This window comes from Pygoscelis adeliae, unplaced genomic scaffold, assembly GCF_000699105.1.
Source record: "Pygoscelis adeliae isolate BGI_AS28 unplaced genomic scaffold, ASM69910v1 Scaffold21, whole genome shotgun sequence".
Classification (NCBI taxonomy): Eukaryota; Metazoa; Chordata; class Aves; order Sphenisciformes; family Spheniscidae; genus Pygoscelis; species Pygoscelis adeliae.
Window position 1 is genome coordinate 10145691 of NW_008824243.1, and position 22530 is coordinate 10168220.

General features: G+C 49.5%; 1 protein-coding gene across 1 annotated transcript in view; it reads right to left on the reverse strand.

Moving 5' to 3' along the window:
- Positions 1 to 22530, reverse strand: part of NTRK3 (neurotrophic tyrosine kinase, receptor, type 3) — a 221217-nt gene that overhangs the window by 92790 nt on the left and 105897 nt on the right. Inside the window, 1 exon segment of the mRNA XM_009335182.1 lies at positions 5412 to 5600. Within this exon segment, the coding sequence (XP_009333457.1) occupies positions 5412 to 5600 (189 nt within the window).

Consider the following 22530-nt stretch of genomic DNA (forward strand, 5'->3'; position numbering starts at 1 on the left):
GACAGAAGCAGTAATTTTTGTTGGTCACACTTTTCTTCAGGTACCTGCAACATCTGCTCTGGAAGCAGCCAGCCAGAGCCTGGGGGGTTTCTTCAACATCCAAATCTTTTGCAGGATGCTCACGTCAGCACTTGGAGCCCAGAGCAGTTTCCATGAGAGGCAACCGCAAACCAGAAGGAAGGGAAATTTGGAGGCAGAAGGTCATTGCAGCAACCTCTGATGCCTTCCACCTGCTGGCAGCTGAGCATTGAGGTCAGGGCTTTTCCACAGACCCAAGCCAGAAACCCAAGCTTTGCTAGGACAAATAAGGAGACACAGAATAGAGTAGCAAAACACACATAAATGAGAATACAGCTACTCATAGGTCCTCATTAAATCCTCTAAAAGTATCTCATGCAGGTTCACTGAGAAGGACAAGACCGTAAGACAGTGAGGAGCCCCAGGGCAGAAGAGTCTCAACCCACAAGTGCCTACTTCAGAGAAGTAGTGGGCACCGGGTCCTGCTGGAGAAGAGCCTGGGGCTTTCATGTTAGATGAGAGAAGAAGAAAAGAGAAGTTTGGAGAAACTGGAGAAATAGCAGAGCCCTGAGGGAGGAACTGAGAGCGGCACAGCCTGGCCCCAGGCTGGGCACTGGGCAGCAGAGTGCTGCTGTCACTTCACACTGGGCTCCACATTTACATTGCATGAAAATAATATTTGACAAATCCTCTTATCCCTGGCGGGGGGGGAGAAGGAAAAGATTCTCTTTTCCACTGCCAACAGGTTCCGTTTTCTTTTTTAGCCAAATGAAACTGTGAGCATTTATGGCTTTATTTTTATATTGTTGTTGTTTTTGGCAAAAATGGGAACATGAACTGACCAAAAATAGAAATGCTGCATATTTTTTAGCTTTCCATGCCCAGAATGAACAAAACACACTAGGCAAACAAAAAGAACTTACAGTGGCAAGGGTAAATATCCTTCCCATTTTTGTCTTCAAGACCTATTAGAAACAGAGGTAAGGAAAGTTATTTGTTTAAAACATATGATTTTTGAAATGACCACAATGTTCCTTTTAAACTGCACTGAAATACAAGATAAAGACAGGGTACTGAGTGAAAGAGTGCTGATGGCGCTTTTATTGTGTGATTTGCCTTGTTTTTTTCTGAAGTACCTCTTTTTAGCCAATTACTATGTATTTACAGTTAGTGTAATTATATCTAATTACTTAATTAGCATGAATACGTGTAATTACTAACTTTGAATATGTAATTATGTCAGGGCAGCCTGTAATAAATGAGGTTGGAAAAAACCCTCATTAGGACTCTACGGAAGGACGGCTGCTCCACCCATGTGGAGAATGCATCCCAGTCCCCAGGCTGCGCCAGTCCTGGAAGAGGAAAACACAGCCAGCTCCGGTCGTGTCTGGCAACAACCTCCACCAAAATCAAACCACTTGCCCCCAAAAGTCTAGCTTCACAGCACTGGTGGGAACCGAGCATCCACTCACTGATGGGAGACAAATGGGGATCTGCAAAGGATCTGCCCCCCAGATTCATTTTCTCCATTGAGGTTTGGATTTTTTTTTCTCTGATTTGTGTCATTCTTGAGAAGACCTCTTTGGTCAGACAAGAAATACGAGCGAACAGAGCAACTGCAAAACTGTGCTGTGGCATTTGAGTAAAGCTTGAGAGATCGGATCCAGGAACTAATCTCCATCTGATGCATTGTGCTGATAATAAATTACTACTATTAAAGTAAAACATTCTTCCAAAATGTTTCTTCTGAAACTCAAATGTTTCTTCTGAAACGTTTACCAGTCTTTCACCACAAAAATCTCCAATCTCTCATAATTACTCATTTTGCAAATTTGAATCCTGAACATCAGGAGATGGAGCTAGGGTTAAAAGTTGCTGTTACTGCAAAGAAGCATATGTACGAAAATGATGTCCTACCAACAGCCTCATGAACTTATTTCAAGCTGATGCTCTCTCTTCTTCCACTGATCAGGAGCTATCCGTTGTAATGAGCTGACTTTTCCTGCCCAGAAGGACTGATAGGCACAATGATAGGCACTCTCTGGACACAAATGAGGGTAGACTGGATCATGTTTTGCATTACCAAAATCCCTGACCATAGGTTGAAGCCATGTGCTCCTACACCCTATCTCCCCATCACATATTCTGTCCACAGTGCTCGCTCCACAACAAGTCCCGTTCTTCTCCTCTCGTCTGTTTATTTCCAAATATAGAGAGGTGCAAACTCATCACAACCTGTGGCTCCTCCTGCTGACATCTGCCAAGCAGATATGGCACTTGGTTTCTCTTCCATGTGCAAAAGATCAGGAGAAAAAGATTATTTCAGCTTATTCTTCTGAAATCGATTTGTGGTTGGACTGTCCCCATTGCCAAGCTCTTTGCTTAACCCTCCAGGTAGGGTTGAGAATGGCTGAAACAAGGATTGGTTGCAAACCCTAGTGCTGCCCAGCATGCCATGGAGTTACAGGGTAAAGATGAGGGGAGCATCTTCTCAAAGACTTAGTGCTTCATCACAAGAAAACAGGGTGGTGCAGTTTCCTCCATGGCTCTTTGAGAAGCCCTCAGCCGGGAAGGAAAACCAAGCTTGTCCCTCCTGCTGCTCTACATCAGGCAGTAGCAGAAAGGGGGTAAGAGACAACTGCAAAAATCCCAGAAAGTTAGAGGTGAGAGCTGGCTCCTGCGCCCTTCATCCCATCGACGCGAGGACAGCGCATGCCCACTGAGGAACACGTCTCTATCTCCTTGAGGACATGGTAACGAGAAGAGCCCACAGGACAACATTGCACAGCGGGAGCGAGGGGCTGCAGCTCCGCGGGCAGGGAGCTGCTCTCCATATTTCAGCTGCAATTCCATTATGCAGAGCTAAGTGGCTGGGAATAAACATCTGTCATCCCTGCGTGATAAGCGATGTTTGCTAGTATAGAGGGTGACAGAAATCTATATCACATCAATGTACTATTAATACTGCATTAAGCATATAGAGTTTGCTCTCCTCATTGCAGCGTGGTAATGGGTATCGGCATGTCCTCAACCCAGACAACGTCCAAGAGCATAGGGATGCTTGCAGGAGGAGGGAAGGAGAAAAGCTTCACGATGGAGAGAGAAATTGCTTGCTGAAGACCTTGCTCTAGCAACACCTCTGTGCAAAGGAGAGACACTGGGTGCCACGGAGCACCTTTGCTCACAGCTGGATGGGGGATCTGCAGGAGGTGGGTGGCAGGAGGGAGGTGACAGCTTGCATCAGTACAGGCTCAGCTGGGTATCGAGGCACTCCCCAGCCCAGAGGATTTCTCCTCTCTACAAGTGACAGCAAATGAAGAAGTGTTTGTGTCCAAGCTCTGGACAGGGGGAAAGGAAAACCCTCTGGCATGAAAACCACAGGGAGAATGGGAGCAACAAGTACTCTCCAGCTCAGGTTTAACTTAAGCAAAGCACATCAGATCAAACAAAACCCTTACAGAGAAAGCTCCCCAAAGCATGGTTAATTTAAAAGGTGAATTATGAAACTTTCCAGTCTCAAGCAAAGCCACCAGTGAAGTCAGAAGTTTTGCCCAAGTAAAGTCCTGGAGACTAAAATACAATACACGTACCAAATCCAACCCTGCCCGAGGTCTTGAAGCCTGGGTTTTGCCTCGTGAATGACAAGCAAATCTAAAAAATATAAAGGCTTTCAGCCTGCCAGCATCCAGCTGTGGTTCGCCTCTTGTTAGCACTCAAAGGCAGTGACTGGGCTGGGGGGGGGGGGGGTGTAAGTCCCACTGCCTCGCAACTCTGGGAAACCTGGAGCTCGGAGGTGGCGATTTGTCGTGGATTTCCAAGTGTGCACAGTTGTCACTAGTGCTGCGTTTCAGCCCCACAGCACCTTCCACGGGAGAAGCAGCTCCAGATGCCACCCCCAAGCACCTCTGTGAACTCTTCAGATCCTAATCAAACAGACCCATAGACCCATGAAACTCTGAGGCCAAATCCTGCTGTGAGCGACTTCCCCTGCAACCCGCCTAGATCTGACAAGACCCACAGGGCAAACGCTCAGAGCAAAACTTAATCCTTTGAGGCTTAAGCTCTGCTACTGCACAGCTGCAACAGCACCCGTGTCTTGAAATGGTCGGCGCATAGATTAAAGAGATTCAGGAGAGCACAGGAGGGGAAAGAAAAAAATAAAGCGGGGGAGCCCCCCCTCCCAAGCCATCAGAGTTTGTAAATCATTTTGAGATGAGGTGCTATAAGTAATGTAAAATATATAATTAACAGTACAGAAAAAACACACTACATTCAGCTTCTCCTCTCCTGCCTAATCACTGCCCTCCTCCTCCCCCTCTCTACAAACAGACTGAATTTAGCACATTAAAATGAAAATCAAAGGGAAAGCCGGACGCGTTCATTGGGTACGCCCCATCGCTCCAGCAAGCGAAGCACGGTGATAACGGCTCAGGCACTGGCTCGCAGTGCCCGGGAAGAGCTTGCCCCAGGGACACCCCACAGGAGCAGCGGCCGCAGCTCCCCATCCCAACGAGAGGAGCGGTGGCCGGGGAGCAGCGCACTCTTGCCAAGCACTTAATGCTGAACGAGTTTCTGCAGGTTGGGAGACTGGCCTCCTCCCTGTTTCCCGGGGGTGAGTTATGTCTCCTGCGCTAATGAGTCAGCAGCAGCCAAGAGGAGAGCAGAGGCAACTTCAGCGCAGCGCTCCCTGCATCCTTTTACCCAGCACTTCTCTTTTACGCTCAGAATTTAGGAGCGCAAAACGGAGAGGACCACTTGATCACCACCTGCTAGTCTAACAAGCCCAGTCATCAACTTAGATTTATAAGGGGAAGCTGCAAAAGCTTTACAGAAGCCCATGAAAACAAAACAACCAACATCTAAGCCTCCTGTTCTTTATCTCCATGCATCTGCCCCATCTATGGCCACGTGTCCTGAGCTTCTCCCTGGCCCAGTGGGGAGCCAAGGAGGCAGCCCCATGGCTGGGAAACTGCTGGAGGAGGAAGGGGAGGCAGGTCCTTTCCCCGGCCAGACGGGTCACTTCCATCCCCATGCTCCCAGGTGGCTCTTGCTCACGCCTGGGACCTCACGTTCGGAGCCGACGAGGCAAAGCCCAGCTTCGAATGGCACTTTCAGGCAAGGGGGGAAGGTGACTGGTGGGTGGCGGAGGGAGGGTGAAGGGAGGTGAAGGTGAGAGTGGAAAGTCTTCTCTGGAAGCACCTACATGTATGTTGTGATTTCTGAAACCTGAGATTCACTTTGGTTTCTGGACCATACCAAGACCCACTCTCCTCAAAAACCTCCTTCTCTTCTTCCTCATCCTCTTAACCTCTTCCTCCTCGCCCTCCTTCCCCCGTCCCCCCCAACCCATCCCCTGGTCCTCGCAGGGGGCTCCAGCCGGATCGGGCACTCACACGTGTCTGGCTTGTGGCAGTTGTGACCTTGTCGGAAGTACTGGGGGTTCTCGATGACAGGAATGCGGGTCATGCCGATCACCACCGTGTCCGGGCCAGCGTCCAGGGACGAGGGCGTCGTGATGCCGTGGTTGATGTGGTGGAGGGGACTGGCTGAATCCTCCTCTCCGCTGATCACTGCTACGGGACCTGCAAACACCACGCACATCCGTCAGGTACAACAGGGGAAAGGGGACCCGTAAGACCTGCTGACCGCACGGGTATGGATCACTGCGGGTCGGCAGTGGATCACCACCAGCCCCTGGACAGGATGTCTGTCCTAGCACTCCTGGCAGTTGTCCCATCCCCAGGGCTAGTTTCTCCAGGCATCTCACAGGGCAGGGAAGACACCTCAAGTTTTCTTTCCTGGTTTTGGGGTAGCAGGCTAACAACCCTGCAGGGCTTAAAGTAGCTACAGGTGACGCCACATCAGAGGTGAGTCCTGCACAAAGTCCTCTCCTAGGGCTGTCACAAGATAGATCAGTCACTGTGGTGCCTGTATATCCTGGCATCACGAGCTTGGCAGAATACATCACCGAGCTTAGACTGGAGAAACATCGCCCCCAAAGAAGATCTATTTCACCCCAAACCCATATTCACAACATTTATCTTGCCCCATGTGTTGCCCATCTTGTTTCCCCTCCTCTAGTTTCACCCGGGCACACACACAGAGCCCTTCAGTCAGGCTGATACCTACAGGGACCCACGGTGTACTGGAGCAGATCCTGCTCAGCTCATGCTGCCTCCCACCACCACAATGAATGGCAACACTTCCCCCTTACCGTCCTGACCCCGAAAAGCTCACAGCACCATTAGACAGGCAAGGAAATGAGGCAAAGTAGTCAGACCTGCAAGATGGGAGCAATGGAAGTCCTATCCTTCCACAGCCTCTCCAGTGTTCACTAATTGCTCTCACTGGAGCAAAAGCACAGAGGCAGTTTCCCGTGGACAGACTGGGAAAACAGACTGGGACAGACTCTGCCATGCTGGCACCCCTTGGAGGCAACAGTCACCCAAGGATGGCAAAGAGGAGAGTCTCCAGCAAGATATGGAGAAGGCAGAGCCACAACCTTTAGGCTGAGCTGCAACAAACCCAGAAGATTCCCTCCTCCTTGTCTCCTCTAATTCATCTGCCACCATCTCAAGTACTTCTCTAACTCCCAATTCCCCATCTGCTGCTTGCTCGTGGGACCTGTTATTGATCGCTGCCAGGCTGAGAGGGACCTGGCAGAGAGCTCGAGGTGGTCCCTCTGCACTGACCCCCATGCAAAGTCCTGAAGTTACTGTTCCATAAGCGAGAAGCCCTCAGCACAGTCCATGTGCCTTCCCTAAGTCCTCCAGCACCCACTTACACATCCTTGTCTACCTCCATGGAGAAGGTCCGCGAAACACCAGCGTGCCCAAATGCACCCACGTCAATCTCCCTCCTGCAGATGGCCAGCCAGCAACCGTGCTCCAACTCCTTCAGCCTCCTGCCCCAGCCATGACTCCTTAAAATCAAGTGCCAGTGCCCAAGAGCATCACTGTTCTAATCTTGCCCTAACCAATGGCAGGCTTGTTCCCATAGGTAAAAAGAAGTGATGAAGGAAAGAGCATCCATACCTGAGAGCCAAGGCCTGCTTCCCACACAAAGCTATTTCACAATATTCAGCTGTACTCCAATTTTTGGCTTACGTTTCATTTTATTTTTAGACCTTCTAACTTCAGCCTTTGGTATCAGCTGCCAAGGCTGGAAACCTCAGCGGATGTCAGGCCTTAATACATTGTTTCCCACTTTCACCTATTTTCACCCGTCCTGGGGGCCGACCTGCAAACCAACATCACAAACACCTCCATCATGAGGTGAAACCTTCTAATCCATGCTGCAGCCGTTCATGCTGTGTAAACACAGGATCCTGAGGAGCTGGGCAATGTGGGGACCGCACTGCAACCTTCCATGAGGACCTCCCTTATATATTCACATGGGAAGAAAGACCACACTCAACTAGAGATGCTCTTTTTCCGCTGTCTGGATGCTACCAGAAGCTCAAGCAAAAATGAGCAGAGATGCTGCATTGAGGCTTCAAACCTATTCAGGGAGGCCAGTCTTTTACCTACATCACATCGAAAATGCCTCTCTCCCATCAGTAATCTACTTCTAATTGCACAATTACTTTATTATGTAGCACTAGCAACAAAGAGGGCAGTCTTCAAGCCATTTTACCCTCCGGAGCTTCTGGGAGGACAGGGCGAACACCGGCTCCGTGCAATCATTCTGCCTGCATTAATCTAGTCTAAAGGCTGCTCATTTTTGGAGCTTCAAGTATTGTTTGTTCTTCCAAGTGGGATATAATAAAGTTATTGTGTAATTAGCAGGGTCCTGGCAGCCGTGCCAGGTGTTTTAGTCACAAGGAAAAAAAGTCTCTCCCTTTATTGTAAATTCCTTCTGGCAGCTTCTGGCTTTTTGCTATGTTACTCCCCGGGCCCGCGTGACTTCCAGCTTTTGAGATGCAAAGGCAAAATTCAGCTCTTGCCGCAAGATGCCTCTGTTGGGACTACACACACTGTATTTCTCCAAACACAAAAAGCAAACAGGCAATTTCAGTTTAAGTGACTTTTGTTCTTTCGCGATGTCTTCTTTGCATGCAAACCAGGAGGATTGGGTTTTGCACGGTGCACGCGTTCCTTCAGCCATACCCTGCACCGCTGGCCGGCCCGGCTGCAGTGACAAGGGGAGACCTCTGCATTTCATGGTGCAGTTCACAAAACAAGTCATAAAAATATCAGCAGGTATAGACTGGTGTAAATAATTTGAGGAGAGACCACGAAGATCTCCCTTGCAGTGGAGCGGTGGGAAAGGCTATTGAGGGCTTATTGCTTTCCCTAAGCAGCCAAGGTGTTGCTTCAAAGGAAGGTACCTAATCAGGCAGTGGGATGTGAAAAGGCCTCTCTAATGAATGATATGAAGGAAGTCTTCATTATCCTCTGCTTTGAGAGCAGAAATCACACCTTTGTGACAAGGAGCAAAGAGGACATCTCCAACAGCATTAGTACTGGAGGGAGACGGTCGGTTTCATAACCAGGATGGCACAGACCTGCTGGGGACGTAGTTCTCAGGGGCTCACAAAGCCCTGCCAGCACTTAACCCTTGCTGTCCTTGCCTGCACAGCACCTCCTCATTTTTAAGGAACACAGATCACGGCAGTGTCCCTCTGGCACAAGCAGGTTAGAAGGACATGGCTACATCTAAAAGAGTAGGGCGTGATCACGAAGGTTGGGTACTTGTGAAACTAAGCACAGCCAGCATCTATTACCCAATGTTCTGATGGCAATTTCCTCGCCAATAAACAGATCCAGAGTCTGACGTTCTTTACACTCCACGGGGTTTTTTTCCTGCAGCTTACTTCTTAGGAGGACTTTCTACGTGTGTTATCCCTAGTTTCATGCCCCAAATCCGTCCAAGATCTATGGGGTAAGAGGTAACCATGTCTCAGCTGATCCACAGTTGCACTCCCGTTCCCCAGCAAACATTGGGTCCAGTGAATGAACTCAGCCTCTTAGTCATCCAGTTCAAACCAATGCTGCCAAGCTTAGACATCTACAGGATCTACCAATCCTCAAAAGCCTCAGAGCCAAACTCTGACGCTCCATGACCACCTCAACCCCTTCCCATTTCTGCAAAAGTGGGAAACCCCAAGAACTGCCAAGGCAGTTGCAGTCCTGACACCACAGGTATAGTACACCACATAAAGTATATTCTACCCTTACAATAATCCGGGGACAGTTTACTGCCTCTGACTGTATTTCCAGGTCTTGAAAAAAAACCAAAATAAATCACATTCTCAAGAGTCCTAAGGAACACACCCAATGGATGCAATGCACTAGCATTCAAGCTTTCAGAAACGTTTCTAATGATGGTAGGCACTGAGCTGGCATGGACTATAACATAGTCCATAACATAACATATAACATTGGACGGCCGGGCCCAGAGAGATGTGGTGAATGGAGTTCAATCCAGTTGGCGGCCGGTCACAAGCGGTGTTCCCCAGGGCTCAGTATTGGGGCCGGTCTTGTTCAATATCTTTATCAATGATCTGGACGAGGGGATCGAGTGCACCCTCAGTACGTTTGCAGATGACACCAAGTTGCGCAGCAGTGTTGATCTGCTCGAGGGTAGGAAGGCTCTGCAGAGGGACCTGGACAGGCTGGATCGATGGGCCCAGGCCAACTGTATGAGATTCAACAAGGCCAAGTGCCGGGTCCTGCACTTGGGCCACAACAACCCCATGCAGCGCTACAGGCTTGGGGAAGAGTGGCTGGAAAGCTGCCTGGCGGAAAAGGACCTGGGGGTGCTGGTCGACAGCCGGCTGAACATGAGCCGGCAGTGTGCCCAGGTGGCCAAGAAGGCCAATGGCATCCTGGCCTGTATCAGAACTAGTGTGGCCAGCAGGAGCAGGGAAGTGATCGTGCCCCTGTACTCGGCACTGGTGAGGCCGCACCTCAAATACTGTGTTCAGTTTTGGGCCCCTCACTACAAGAAGGACGTTGAGATGTTGGAGCGTGTCCAGAGAAGGGCAACGAGGCTGGTGAGGGGTCTGGAGAACAAGCCTTAGGAGGAGCGGCTGAGGGAGCTGGGGTTGTTTAGCCTGGAGAAAAGGAGGCTGAGGGGAGACCTCATCGCTCTCTACAACTACCTGAAAGGAGGCTGTAGCGAGGTGGGGGTCGGTCTCTTCTCCCAAGTAACAAGCGATAGGACGAGAGGAAATGGCCTCAAGTTGTGCCAGGGGAGGTTTAGATTGGATGTGAGGAAAAATTTCTTTACTGAAAGAGTGGTTAAACATTGGAAGAGGCTGGCCAGGGAAGTGGTTGAGTCCCCCTCCCTGGAAGTATTTAAAAGACGTGTAGATGAAGTGTTCAGGGACATGGTTTAGTGGGCATGGTGGTGTTGGGTTGACTGTTGGACTCGATGATCTCAGAGGTCTTTTCCAACCTTAATGATTCTATGATTCTATATCATTCAGCCAATTCACCCCAATGTCCTCCACAGAATATAACTGGATTAACGACATAATTTACAGCTGAGGACTTCTCCAAGTTTCTCCTATTAACTTTTGGGGTGGGGGGGCTGTGTAGAAATCTGGACATTAACTCCTACAACACAGTCATGGCTCTTTATCACTTTCATTCTTTCATTCCCGTCTCTTCTGGCTGGTCACAGCTGAGATCCAGTTACCTCTAAGCACACGGACACTCTGTTGCCCCTTTGAGATTCAGACGAGTGCTGGACTCACTGCGCAAGCCTGAGACAAACTTTAAAAACATCATTAATATCAAGCAGTCACCAATCACTTTTATAGGTTTGACTATTGCTCTGACACTCAAAATATATACTGCCGTTAGTAACTCCTGGAAATAAAGCAGCTACCTAGACTTCAATTTTTTTAGTCTGTCTTGGCAATAGGATATATTTTTTGCTGTTAAGTAGGTAAATAGGTTGAGTTTTTGATCTATAATGCTGATGAATGGCTTTATTTGGAAGAATTCTCACTGGCTTCAGCAGTGCATTTTCCAGGTAAGGTTAAAGGAAAAAATGGAGTAAAAAGAAAGAGAGTACAGATTTTAAAATTTAGGTTTACCTTCCACTTGACAGAGAAATGGGCAGAGGGACATAGAAAAGAAGCCAGTTTTGTACTGCAAAAACGCAGAATAATAGTCAAGGGTACCCTGGGGTAACTCCTGATATACCATCCTATGATCGTAAAACACAATATAAAATATTTTGGAGCTCCTCTGAAACTTAAAATCTAAACAGTGATGCAGTAGCTGTTTCTGTGAATAACTCGGTCTGTGCTATGGACAAACATGCTGTGGAAATTAACTATAAAAAGAGTCTATTTGTTAATACTTTAAGGAGTCTTCATATGTTCTGAGCATCGAACGTGTCACATCTTTACTCTGAAAGGCTTTTGATGGCTATCCTTCCATCCAAGCAGGGATCTCACCAGCCAGAAGCATCCATACTGCCTGCAAGAACAGAGTTTAGCTGTTCTCCATGCTAACCCCATGCAGTTTTCCTGCCAAGGAAGCAATGTCAGCAGCAGTGATGGAGCCACAGAGCTGCAGGGAAAGGCTGGGAAGATATTAAGGGTGCCCCAGGGCTAACCCCTGAGTGAAGAGGCGGTCAGCCCCTGCTCCAGCCCAGCAGTACAGCTACTGCCAGCCTGCCCCTTTGCAATGCCAGCAAGAGAGTCAACCATGACGACCAGAAAATTAGGATCAAAATGAATCTGATGTTAACCAAAGAGCAGCGGGGCAGCTTGAAAACGTTGCTTTTGGAAACGTCACAAGAAGCAATGCTGTTCTTCCTTCCCTCCCACATCTCCTCTACAGCCAACTCCTCTTTCCCAAGAAAGACGCCTCATTCAACCACCACCATTCCCAGCCTTGTCTCCACCCTCTTTTCTCCCCCAGCCTCCCGCTCAGGCTGTGGTCCATCCACCCCAGCAATTTTCTAGCTCTTCTTGCTTTGCATCCACCCTGATATTATCATCTCTGCAAATACTGAGCAAATACTGTTTGCATGATCATATCATAATGGTAAATTATTTATCAAGGCTAAGAGCTATACTTTCTGTTAAAACATAGGCTCAGGAATATAGGGTACTTTATAAATAACCACAGATTAGAGAAGATAAAATAATGGTCACTTCATACACAGCCGTAACATAATGAAAGCTTCAAGGCAGACAGGTGAAGAAACAACAAAAACTCCAGCTTGCTATCACAGTAACCTCTCCAAAGCAACAAAAATGGTCGAAGGTGTAGAAAACGACCTCCAAGGAAAAACTGAAAGAATTATACTTTGTGTTGAGAGGAGAAGGCTGAAGGGACACGTGATAACAGCCTTCAAATATGTAAAAGGTTGCAGCAAAGAGAAATATAATAGCTGTTCTCCATGTCCACTGGGGATAAAACAAGAAATAATAGGTTTAAATTGCACTGAGGGAGATTAGGGTTTGAACGTTTTCCCTAATGCCTAGCAGCACGGATGGTTGAGCACTGGAACAGATAACCCAGGGATGCTGCAGGGCCTCAGCCTCTGCCAGGCTGGGAAGGGAAAGGTTAAAGAAACTTCTTTCAAGGACGGTTTAGCTACAGGGTCTGACGCTGCTCAGAGCTCTCCCAGGCTGCAGCACTTTTCACCTGCAACCAAACAGCCCTCAGCAAGGAGCGCTCTTCCCTTTTTGATGCTTCCAAAGAAACTCCAAGCAGGGACCTCGCCAGCACTGCAGACCAGGTTTGGGCAGCATCTGAGGCACCGTGGGTGCAGCACTAGACCGGGATGGGGCCATGGTCTCTCCAACACGGTTTCAGAAAGGACAAGTCCATCCACATCCCAGGCCACGTGCTCAGAACAGAAACTTGAGTTTGCTGAAGCAGAGCGCAATGAGGCGAGTGCTCAGGGCTGCAGGGCAATCCCCCTTCTCACCCCCCATGCCTCCGGGAGCTGTCGCTCAGAACATCATTTTTTGATCAAAAATGATCACTGCAAGAGCTAATTGTGCCATCCACATTTGCCTGTGTAATATAAAGGAGCCATATAATTAACCTACTTAATTAGGAACTGTATATGACCCATAACTAGAAAAAAAATGCTCTCCTAGTAAAGTGGGTCACCATGCATTGTACAGCAAGCGCTGAAGCAGACCTCATTAAACTCCAAGATATATTATATATAAAATTCCCTCCTCCTCCGACTTCAAACCTCTGTTGGCACTTCCATATTTCCCTGATCTTAATCTTAAATGCTGTTCTTCAAAGGGCCGTATCACTGACTGGCAAGTAGATTATTCCAAGACAGGATCTCTCAGCCTAGCTTTACAACTCAGAGCTATGCATACGCACATACACGTTTATTTTTAACACAGATAGAAAACTAACCCCAAATTTCAGTTCATCAGGAAAGCAAACAAAAAAATGTTAAAAAAATATTCCAACCTTTTGCTGGAGCTGAAATCAAACCATCCCCCAGGGCTGATCTCCGCACCAGCAAGGAAGGGAACTGAAACTCATAAAACAATAAGCGCAAGCACAACAAATACAATTAAAAATCTAGCCGTGCTCAGAGCAAGATTGCATTTACTGTCTCATAAAGAGTGCTTTGCCCTGTCAGGCACACAAAAGGAAATCAATTTCTTAATTTTTATTGGCAGATGTGGGCACGGGGCCAAGTCAGCGCTTGGTGCCTGTGTGGAACCTGCTTGGAGCCAGACTGCCATGGGCTCCAGCGCATCCCCTGCCCTCCCGCAGTGGGAAGCAGCAGCTTCTCCTCATCGCCAGGGTCACCAATCCCAACTGCAGGATGGTCCATCATGTGGCACCTCTTCCCCTGAGCTGCAGCAGATCCCTCAACTTGTACAAAACACCGGGCTTTAACTGGAGACCCCCCTAATCCCAGCTCCCTGTGCACTTGCTTTATCGCCACCACCTCAACCAGGTCCAAGTGGCTTTTCTCACACCCCTATAGCTCAGTTCTGTCTCCCCGCCCCAAATTCAGCCTGGGATATCCTAGCATCCTTGCACAACCCCTGCAACATGCCACGGGAGCTGGAGGGCATTGCTGGAGAGGCTGGCCCATACAGCACAGCTCTGGCTTGAACCATGCCATGACCAGCTGCAGAGCCTGCAAAGGTGCTGACCCCCTCCTCTGCCACGGCCCACGGGGCGCAGACTCTCCCATCAGCTTTTTGGGGAAACAGCACATATTCTTGAGCTTTGCAGACAGATGAAGACTCCGAGAACATAAATTTGAGCTCTCAAAATGGTCTGCTCCAAATCCTTGGCTTCCAGCCCCTCCAGCAACAAAGGCAGAAGAAAATGGACAAGCAGCAATCCATTTTCCCTGCTCCTGAATGAGATGCTGGGTTCGGGGCCCTGACCATCTCGAGGAGCTGAAAATCCCACTGCATTTCAGGGTGAAAGGGAACAAGGGGCAGGCCTGGGTGCCCTGCACTCACCACCGCTTGGGTTGGACACATGGCTCTTCCCCCATCCTGCTGCCACCTTCCACCCTCTTATAAATTGCAGATGCATTATTGCACAAAAGAGGGCTGTCAGATCCATTGTCAGTGGGCAATCCCTACATAGGCAATCCTTAAAGCACTTCAGGATCTTTCCTGATGAAACAGTCTGCCAAAATGCTGCCGCTTACAAAAACACCTTTCCCTCTTTACATATTGACATTTCCTTCTCTCTCTGATTTTTTTTCAGGTGTTTGCAGGGGGAGATGGCAGCTTTTGCTGCAAAGGAGGACACAGCAGCCCTGCACATTCCTCCCCTTGCCCATGCCAGCCTCCAGCCACCTGAGCAGTCCCAGCATGGAGCATCACTCCAGCCCCATCAGGTGGTAGAGGATCCCCAAACCTCTCCCAATTCTCCCATGTCCTTTCCCCCCCCCACCTTTCTCAGGTTTATTTATTGAGCTTAGACATGAATCCTATAAGCACTCACACTCAGGAATGGAAACATTAAGACCAAATCATATAAACTATAAAGTCAATGCATATGACGGCCCAAATGCATAAATCCAGCAGAACAAGCAACAGAAAATGCTTACAGTAAGAACGACGAGACAATCTGATAATTAAAAAGGGAGGGATCTGACAAGCCAGGGCCATGCATGACAGCAAAGCCAGCCAGCACCCGCAGGAAGGCAAAGCAGGAATTTTTATATCTAGGCTTAAAGCTCCCAGCCCAGCGGTACCAAACCTCTTCAGCTCAGAAAGCATATAACCAGGAAAGGGACTGCAAACAGGGCATGGGGGTAACCGGGAGAATATTTTAGATCCCGCAACGCAAGGATCTGCTGACTCTTTAAGTATCGACAAACCAACACCTTTTCCTACATAACAGGGGACGGATACCGGGAAGCCGCTTCGTTTGCCAATAGGAAAACGTTTTCACCGCTGAGGTCAGGTGAAACAACTAGCTAGTGGTATAGACAACAGAAGAGGAAGAAAAGTGTGTTTTATTCGATTGTCGCTGCAGGGAGGAAGACAGTATTTCGTCTGTCGATGCCAGTGCTGGTGTTCAGACCATCCCCGGTCACTCTCCACCATTCCCCCCACCTGGCTTCCCCCATTTGCTGGTCACAAGCCAATTTTTCCCACTGCTGGGCGTGCATGCTCCCCATGGGATGTGAGGAGCCAGACGGGGTCCAACACATCCATCCTTGCAGAGAAACCTCCTGAGATGGTATCTTGGTGTGGCAGAGCCAGCGCCAGCAGCTCCCAGGAAACACGCACCGAGATGAGGCAGGAGTGAGCAGAGCACCCGGGGATGCAGCATCTGTGCAGAGCTGAAATCCCCTCATGGCCCCGCTCAATCTGAGCTGAAATCCCCTCAAGGCAGCCCTCCTTGCCCCAGCCCCAAGGTCAAGGCTCAGAAAGGGCTGGTGAGGCATTTGGGTGGCTGTTAGGTACCAGATGTGCAATGAGACATCAAAATGAGGTCCCCGTTGCCTTATCTCCCACACACAACGCCATCATTTCCATCCCTTTTTATGGGATCGGCTCCATTAGAAGCCAAAACCTCATTTTCTTCCCCCAGGTCTCCATCATCCCACTGCACCCAGCCCCCAGCTCCAGAGCTGGGCACCATCCTGCCTGCCCCAAAGCCTCCGCTTACTGCCGTTTACCGTTTTTTCCCCTTTCTTCCTCTTGACTAGAGATTTGCCTCTTGGTTTTTTCCAATCAAGGTCACCAAGCTGTCACCTCAGGGGCACCTTGAACTCCGGAGCAGTGCAGGCTTTACGAGGCGAGAGCCGGGCAGCAGCTGGGTAAAGGCCTCAGCAGCGCCTATTAATCTCTTGGCTCACTCATCCCTATCACAGACACACCGTAAAAATGATATAAGCATTTCATTCAAACGGTGCTGCAGAGGGAGTGGGGAAGAGCACAGGGCCGATTGATTTCCAGTATGCCTGCTCTTTACTTCCATGTATAAATACAACAGCAAAATCAATCGGAATAACATCATATCAGCTTTCTAATCTCTTCTGTTCTCAAGACGCGCTTTATATACTGCGGCGTTTCCTACGGTTTGTCTACAGGAGGCCCCGGCACCTCTGCACCCCCAACCTGCCCATGTGCAGCCGCTTCCTCACTCCTGGTCTCTCCAGTGAAAAGCTTCAGGATCTGCAGATCCAAACTATGGCTCTTCCCCTGCTCTGCGCGGGAGGTGCCAAGAGGTCTCCCAAAGCAACGCACCTCGTCCACGTAAGAGCAGCACTAACACACACTTGCTGAGCCCTGGGTCATGTTCACACTTGCTAAAAGGGAGATGCTCGCTCACTCACACCCCTTCCCGAGGGGATGGCGGCTTGCTCAGGGTTCATGGGCATCCAAGTGTGCTCAGATGTGCTGCCAAGCACACTGAAGGGGACAGTCCCACTGACACAGGGACACAGGCGAGGCAGCAGCACCCTCAGGAGCCCATGGCCGTATTTACCTACGGGCTCGCACATGGCCTCGGTGGCATTTCTCCTCCTCGCGAGCATTCAGCACCCAGGGGCCGAGTGCCCCACGCAAACACCCAAGCCCGGAGCAGGGCTGCCTGCTCAGCACTGAGCAGACACATTTCCTTTCTGCATTTCCAATTTATCAACAGCCCAAGGCTTTTATCCTCTCTCCTGGCCCCCAGCCACCGCAGGGTGAGACCATGACAAACAGATAAACATTTTCCCCAAGCCCTTGCTTGGGTGAATGTGTGAACGCAGCGTGAGGCTGGAGAAAGGGCTGCCTGGCAAGGCGTCAAGGGGCTGTCTTCTGCAAACTCCAGCTCAGCACCAAGGCGATGCTCTCCCCCACCTCAGACCAGACCTTGGCTGAACAGCTACAAGACAGAGAGGAAAGCAGAGGTGGTTTAAGCTGTGCCTCATCTTATCCTGCAATTCAGCCACCAAAGAATATGCACACGGTGTGCATTAAGGCTGCGGTAACCGCATCACCTTCAACACTGTGGCCAGCGTTGGGTGAAAGCTTTGGGATGTGGTATCTAACCTGCTCAGTGCAGAGCTCCCGTAGTACAAGGACGCCACCAGTGATGTCTTGGTGAGGGACTCCATCCACAGCTCCACCACCAGTGTGTCCAGCCTGCTGCTGGATTGCTGACCTGAGCCAAGAGCGTGATACTGCAGGAACGTATGTCTGTGCCAGGAAATACCTAAAACAGCGAGAACCACTGAAGGTCTCGGAGGCAACAGCTGGGACCCTCCTGCCCGAGGGTTCTCCTGACCTTTGCTGAGACTGGTGCCCAACGCTGCTTAATAAACACCATCCGTGGAGAGAAAGCCCTGCCAGCAGCAGCTCTGCAGCACAAGCCAGGGCAGCAGCACACAATTCCCACCACCCAGGACCATTGCACACTGAAGGCAAGTGCAAGCGTTGGGCATGTTTCTCATTAGCTCCTTGCCCGGGTCCACCAGCTGCCTCTGTCCCCCTCCCACCACTCCCCTTCCCATGCCTTGGCCGCTGCAAGATCAGTCTTGGGTTGTCTTGATCTACTTGGAAAGCTTAGCCACCATGAAAGCAAACCGCTTGTCCTCTGGCTCCAATCTCTTACTGAAATTAGTGCCAATAGACATGTCACTATCAATTTCATAATGTTATTGGATGGACATAAAACTGGGCCAAGTCCCATGTTCCTGACGGGCCATCAAAGGGGTGGGGATTATGGGTAAGGAGACAGGCAGCCCTGGCAGGAAATGCAAAGGCTCCAGATCAATTAGCCTGACGAGGCTATCTTCCAGCCACGTCACTTCGTGCTGACACCAGCGCCTTCTCCCCGGAGCCCGGCAGCCCCTATGCCAAGGAGGTTTATTTTCTCCAGCAGTAACCGGAGCCTCTCCGAGCCCAGGGAGCTGTGCGTCCCCTCTCCAAATATCCAATTTATGAGACTCCCAAGACACCGAGGGATTTTGCTGTCATAACAGGACGTTAATTTTCAGGTCTCCTTATTTTGGTTTAATATTCTGTCAAGATAAAAAAAATCACACGTTAAAAAAAAAATAAATGCCCTGCTCTGCATTGCTCAGAGGTTTCAAATGGAAGGGGCGCTCAAAATGTAAAGTACGTGGCACAACACATGGTTTGTCTTTGCTCTGTGTTTTTCTTCTTGCTTTTTTTTCGAGATCCTGCTTGGACCATGAAACTAAACTGGTCAGTACTACCATCTGGTTCTCGTGCAGTAATTAATAGTGCTTGTAATTTTTCAAACAAAAATATTTTTTGGTTGTTGGTTTTTTGGTCAACTTTTGACCTTTTTGCTTTTAAATGGAATTTTAATGAAAACATCAAGCAGCCATCGAGGCTGCAGATGCCAATGGACTGGGTTCACTAGCAGCAGACGGCCCCATGTGCCCAGTCCCTGCCAGCAAGCAGGCGACTGCATTCGCGCAGGGTGTGAATTTGTAGACCCAAACTTAAAATCAGACCCATGATGTTTCCTTTCAGACCAAAGGATAAATCCTTACATAGTCAAAAAATAATAAAAAAATCCTTGCAACCATAGTTTGGCTTAGTTCATGCATGAGGGCAATGAAAATTTAAAACTTCTGCCTCTCAGAAAGTCAATTCTTTTTTTTTTTTTCCCCCTCCACAGCCCTCCTTGAGATGATCTCCAGCAGTGATATCAGTCTCTCAGATTTATTCTATCCCAAGATAAATAGTGTGTTGCTTACAGAATCAAAACGTATTTAACTTGTATAATGGTTTAAATCCTGAATCTGATCCAGCAATATTATGAGACACTCCTGGAATATGAAAGTCCATGTCAGAAATATCCACAAACAAATAAACAAATCCTTTTTCCTTCATGCTGAGCAACTGGGAGAGGAAGCGGGGCTAGGGTTTGGGCCGCCCCGGTGCTCCCCAGCCCATGATGCTCACAAGATGCTCACATCAATAACAGCGCTGGAGATGTCAAGCTTTGCTGCAAGTCCATGGATTAACATTTGCTAAAGGGAAAAAATCATTAAAGAAATGAGGTTTTGCAGGTTTTCAAGAGCCTATCGTAGACTACAGGTAGGGGGGGAAGCCCTTGACATTCTCAAGGCAGAACTGATGGGAAAGGGACCGACGCTGTTGGGGTCAGCTAATACCAACTGCAGCATCAATACACTGGTGTCACGCCCTACTCCAAAATTTATAGTCCTTGGTCATAAAGGTGGCGGTTTTGCTTAAAAGTCACAGAAGTGGCCCCTAGAGAAAGGCTCCGAAATTACAACTTTCTGGGAGCTGACAGCTCATTTGCAATGAGTATCACTGTTTTGGGGTTTCCACCTGCCTTGCTGGGACCCTCATCAAGTTTGAGAGGGGTCCTGCGAACAGGGAGATAAAACAAGCAGGGGATAAAAGGTTGGGAGATGCAGAGGGGGACAGAAAACAACTCCCACTCAGAGAACTTGCTGCGTTGCCAATCCACCAGCCCAAACAACTCCTTTAATAAATTAGAGAGCTATTCATTGAAATGGCTTCCTCTGTCCCCGCGCTGCCAGTTAATCTGTAATTCAGATAGATCAGTCAGAAGGCAAGAGTCCAGCATATCAAATGATTAATTCCTCCAAGGCCTGGGGAAATTTTCCTTTCTAAACAGCACAGCACGCTCCCCTCCTCAATGGTGAGCTACAGGCATGGACGCAGCTCCCATTGGAGGTCAGCGAGGAACGCCACTTGCATTTAAATACAGGCGCTAGCAAGTACATCGCCTGTTACCGCGTCACTGGGTTGGCAGTCCCAGGGTGGGGGCTCCGCCATAGCCCTTGCAAGGAGCTTGCCTTGCACCTCCCAGCACCCTCCTGCTCTGCAAGTCTTCCAGCGCCCAGCTAGAAATGCTCAGACGCTTGCCACCCTGTCAGCCCGACACCAAAGCTTTTCAGGGCGAGAGGTTTTATGCAGCAAGAAGGTAAGTTGTCAATTAAAGCAGGCTGGTCTGCAGAAATGCAGCATCCACTGATTCCAGTTGAGAAACAAGCAGCTGGTGCCCAGCGCGAGCGTGGAGGTTGGGGCAGAGCACATCTCATCTCTCAGCTCCCTGGCGGGAATCACCCCCAGTTCCACCTCTGTCCTTTACAACATCAGGAGCTAACTGGGGTGCTGCCTCTGGCTGGAAGACGCCAGTGAAGAAGCCGCACAAACAGAGCAGCTTCAGAAAAGAAATGAAGGGTGGGAGTTAACCAGATGGACACGCTGCAGCGGGTGGCCAGGGAATGGGGACAAGTCATATGAAGCTCCATGTGAGACCAGAGGCACCTGAACATGGTGCCAGCCCTGGAAGCCGCGGAATCAAAACAAACATCTTCCTGTAGCCAGGAGAGAGGCGTAAAGAAGGAGAAAACCCTATTAAAAAGGACTCTTGAAAGGACACAAGGGACTGGGCATCAAAACAGTTGCCCCAGGGATATTAAGGCAGGATCTTCAGCATCTCTTTTTGATTCTGCTGGTTCTTGCCTCAGCCGCTAGCTTTTAAAGCATGGGAGCGTAAAAGCCATTACCAGCCACATCCCCATCTCCCTACACATATTCCACAACCTACCCCCAAGCTACTTCATCAACATCCCGAAGGCAGGTGGGAGGGAAGCTGCCTCGTGTTAGCCTGCGAGTCACGAGGGCAGAGAAAAATGGGGTGTTCGGCATTTACTTCCGCAACTAAGTGCTGTCTCCCTGTCCCACACCCCATGCCCCCAAAACACATCCCTTGCTTGACAGCTTTGTAGCTCACGACAAAAGACACGACAACACATCCACGCTGGAAAGCCAGACCTGAAGACACGCGGAGGTCGTGCGACTTCTCCATCTGTGCCGTTGAGGGAGCAGGAAGGAGCAAGTGGGATAAACAGCATCCTCACCCACAGCACAGCGACAAGGGAAAAAAAAAGAAAAAAAAAAAGAAAAAGGGAGCTTGCACAAGGCTGGTGATTTTCTAGTTGGGAGTAGCACGTGTCTGCTGAGCATCAGGCCAAGTGCCCCTTGCACAAAGCCCACTTCAAGGCTGCCAGAGCATCCTGCAGCAGACCCTGCCAAACCCGCTCCCAAATTCACCTGCCTGGAGGCACCCATTGGGCTGGTAGCACCCTACGGACCATGGCTTGAGTGTGCAGGCAGCACAAACATGCGACCAGAAAGCATCATGAGGCAGGGAGAGCCGCGGTGGCAGAGGCACCTGGACCACAACAATGCCGTTTTCTAGAAGCAGCTATCAAGTCTCCGCAGAAGCAGTGGAACGGAGCCACCTTTCATCCTACCTCTCAAGGAAATCATCACTGCAGTTACGCAGACACCATTATATCTCCAGAGCCCTTTAACTGCAGCTCTTTATGGCTGAGTGGGTTGATAGAAATCTATTCACAGGGCTGACATCACTTGGCTGGGTAGGGACATCACCACCGACCCAGTGGCTGAGGAGGGATCGCAAAATAAGACTGGCGATGGGGGAAGTCCTTGCCAAGGCAACTTCTCCTGGAGGACCCATCCCTATACCCTTGACAATATACCACAAAGGCCAGGTTAATTTCTCACCTTATTTTTCTAGAACTTCCTTTTAAAGAAAAACAAAATAATAATATATGTGGGCTGCCTGTTTTCCTTTGGTTTTGTGCTCTCCCTCTAGAGGGGATCACCACTCAGAGATGGATGGCTGCACGTGCGTGTCAGCCACAGCAGGGCAACGCAGAGCAACATAAGGCCGTCTCGTCCCCAACACCCCCACTCTCCAGGTAGCCCTAAGCAATGCCAGGATCCAAGCACCAGGCAAATGAGAGCACAGGAATACAGCCTGGCCATCAGTCTCTCAGACACCTTGCCAAATCCATGTCCGGAGCAGAGGGATGCAGGAAGCTCTTACTGTGGGACCCTTCAAGTGCATAGCAGAGCCCTCTCCGAGTTTGGCGGTGCCGGCCGGGGGCTGCTTTATCATATCTGCCATCTGCTTGTTTGCTTTGCAATCCTCTGCTCCTCCTGGCTACGCTCAAAGACTCCTACCTGTTCTCCGAAATCTTTGCTGGGTCTCAGTAAACAAACCACAGGCAGGGACGAGAGTGGGGAGT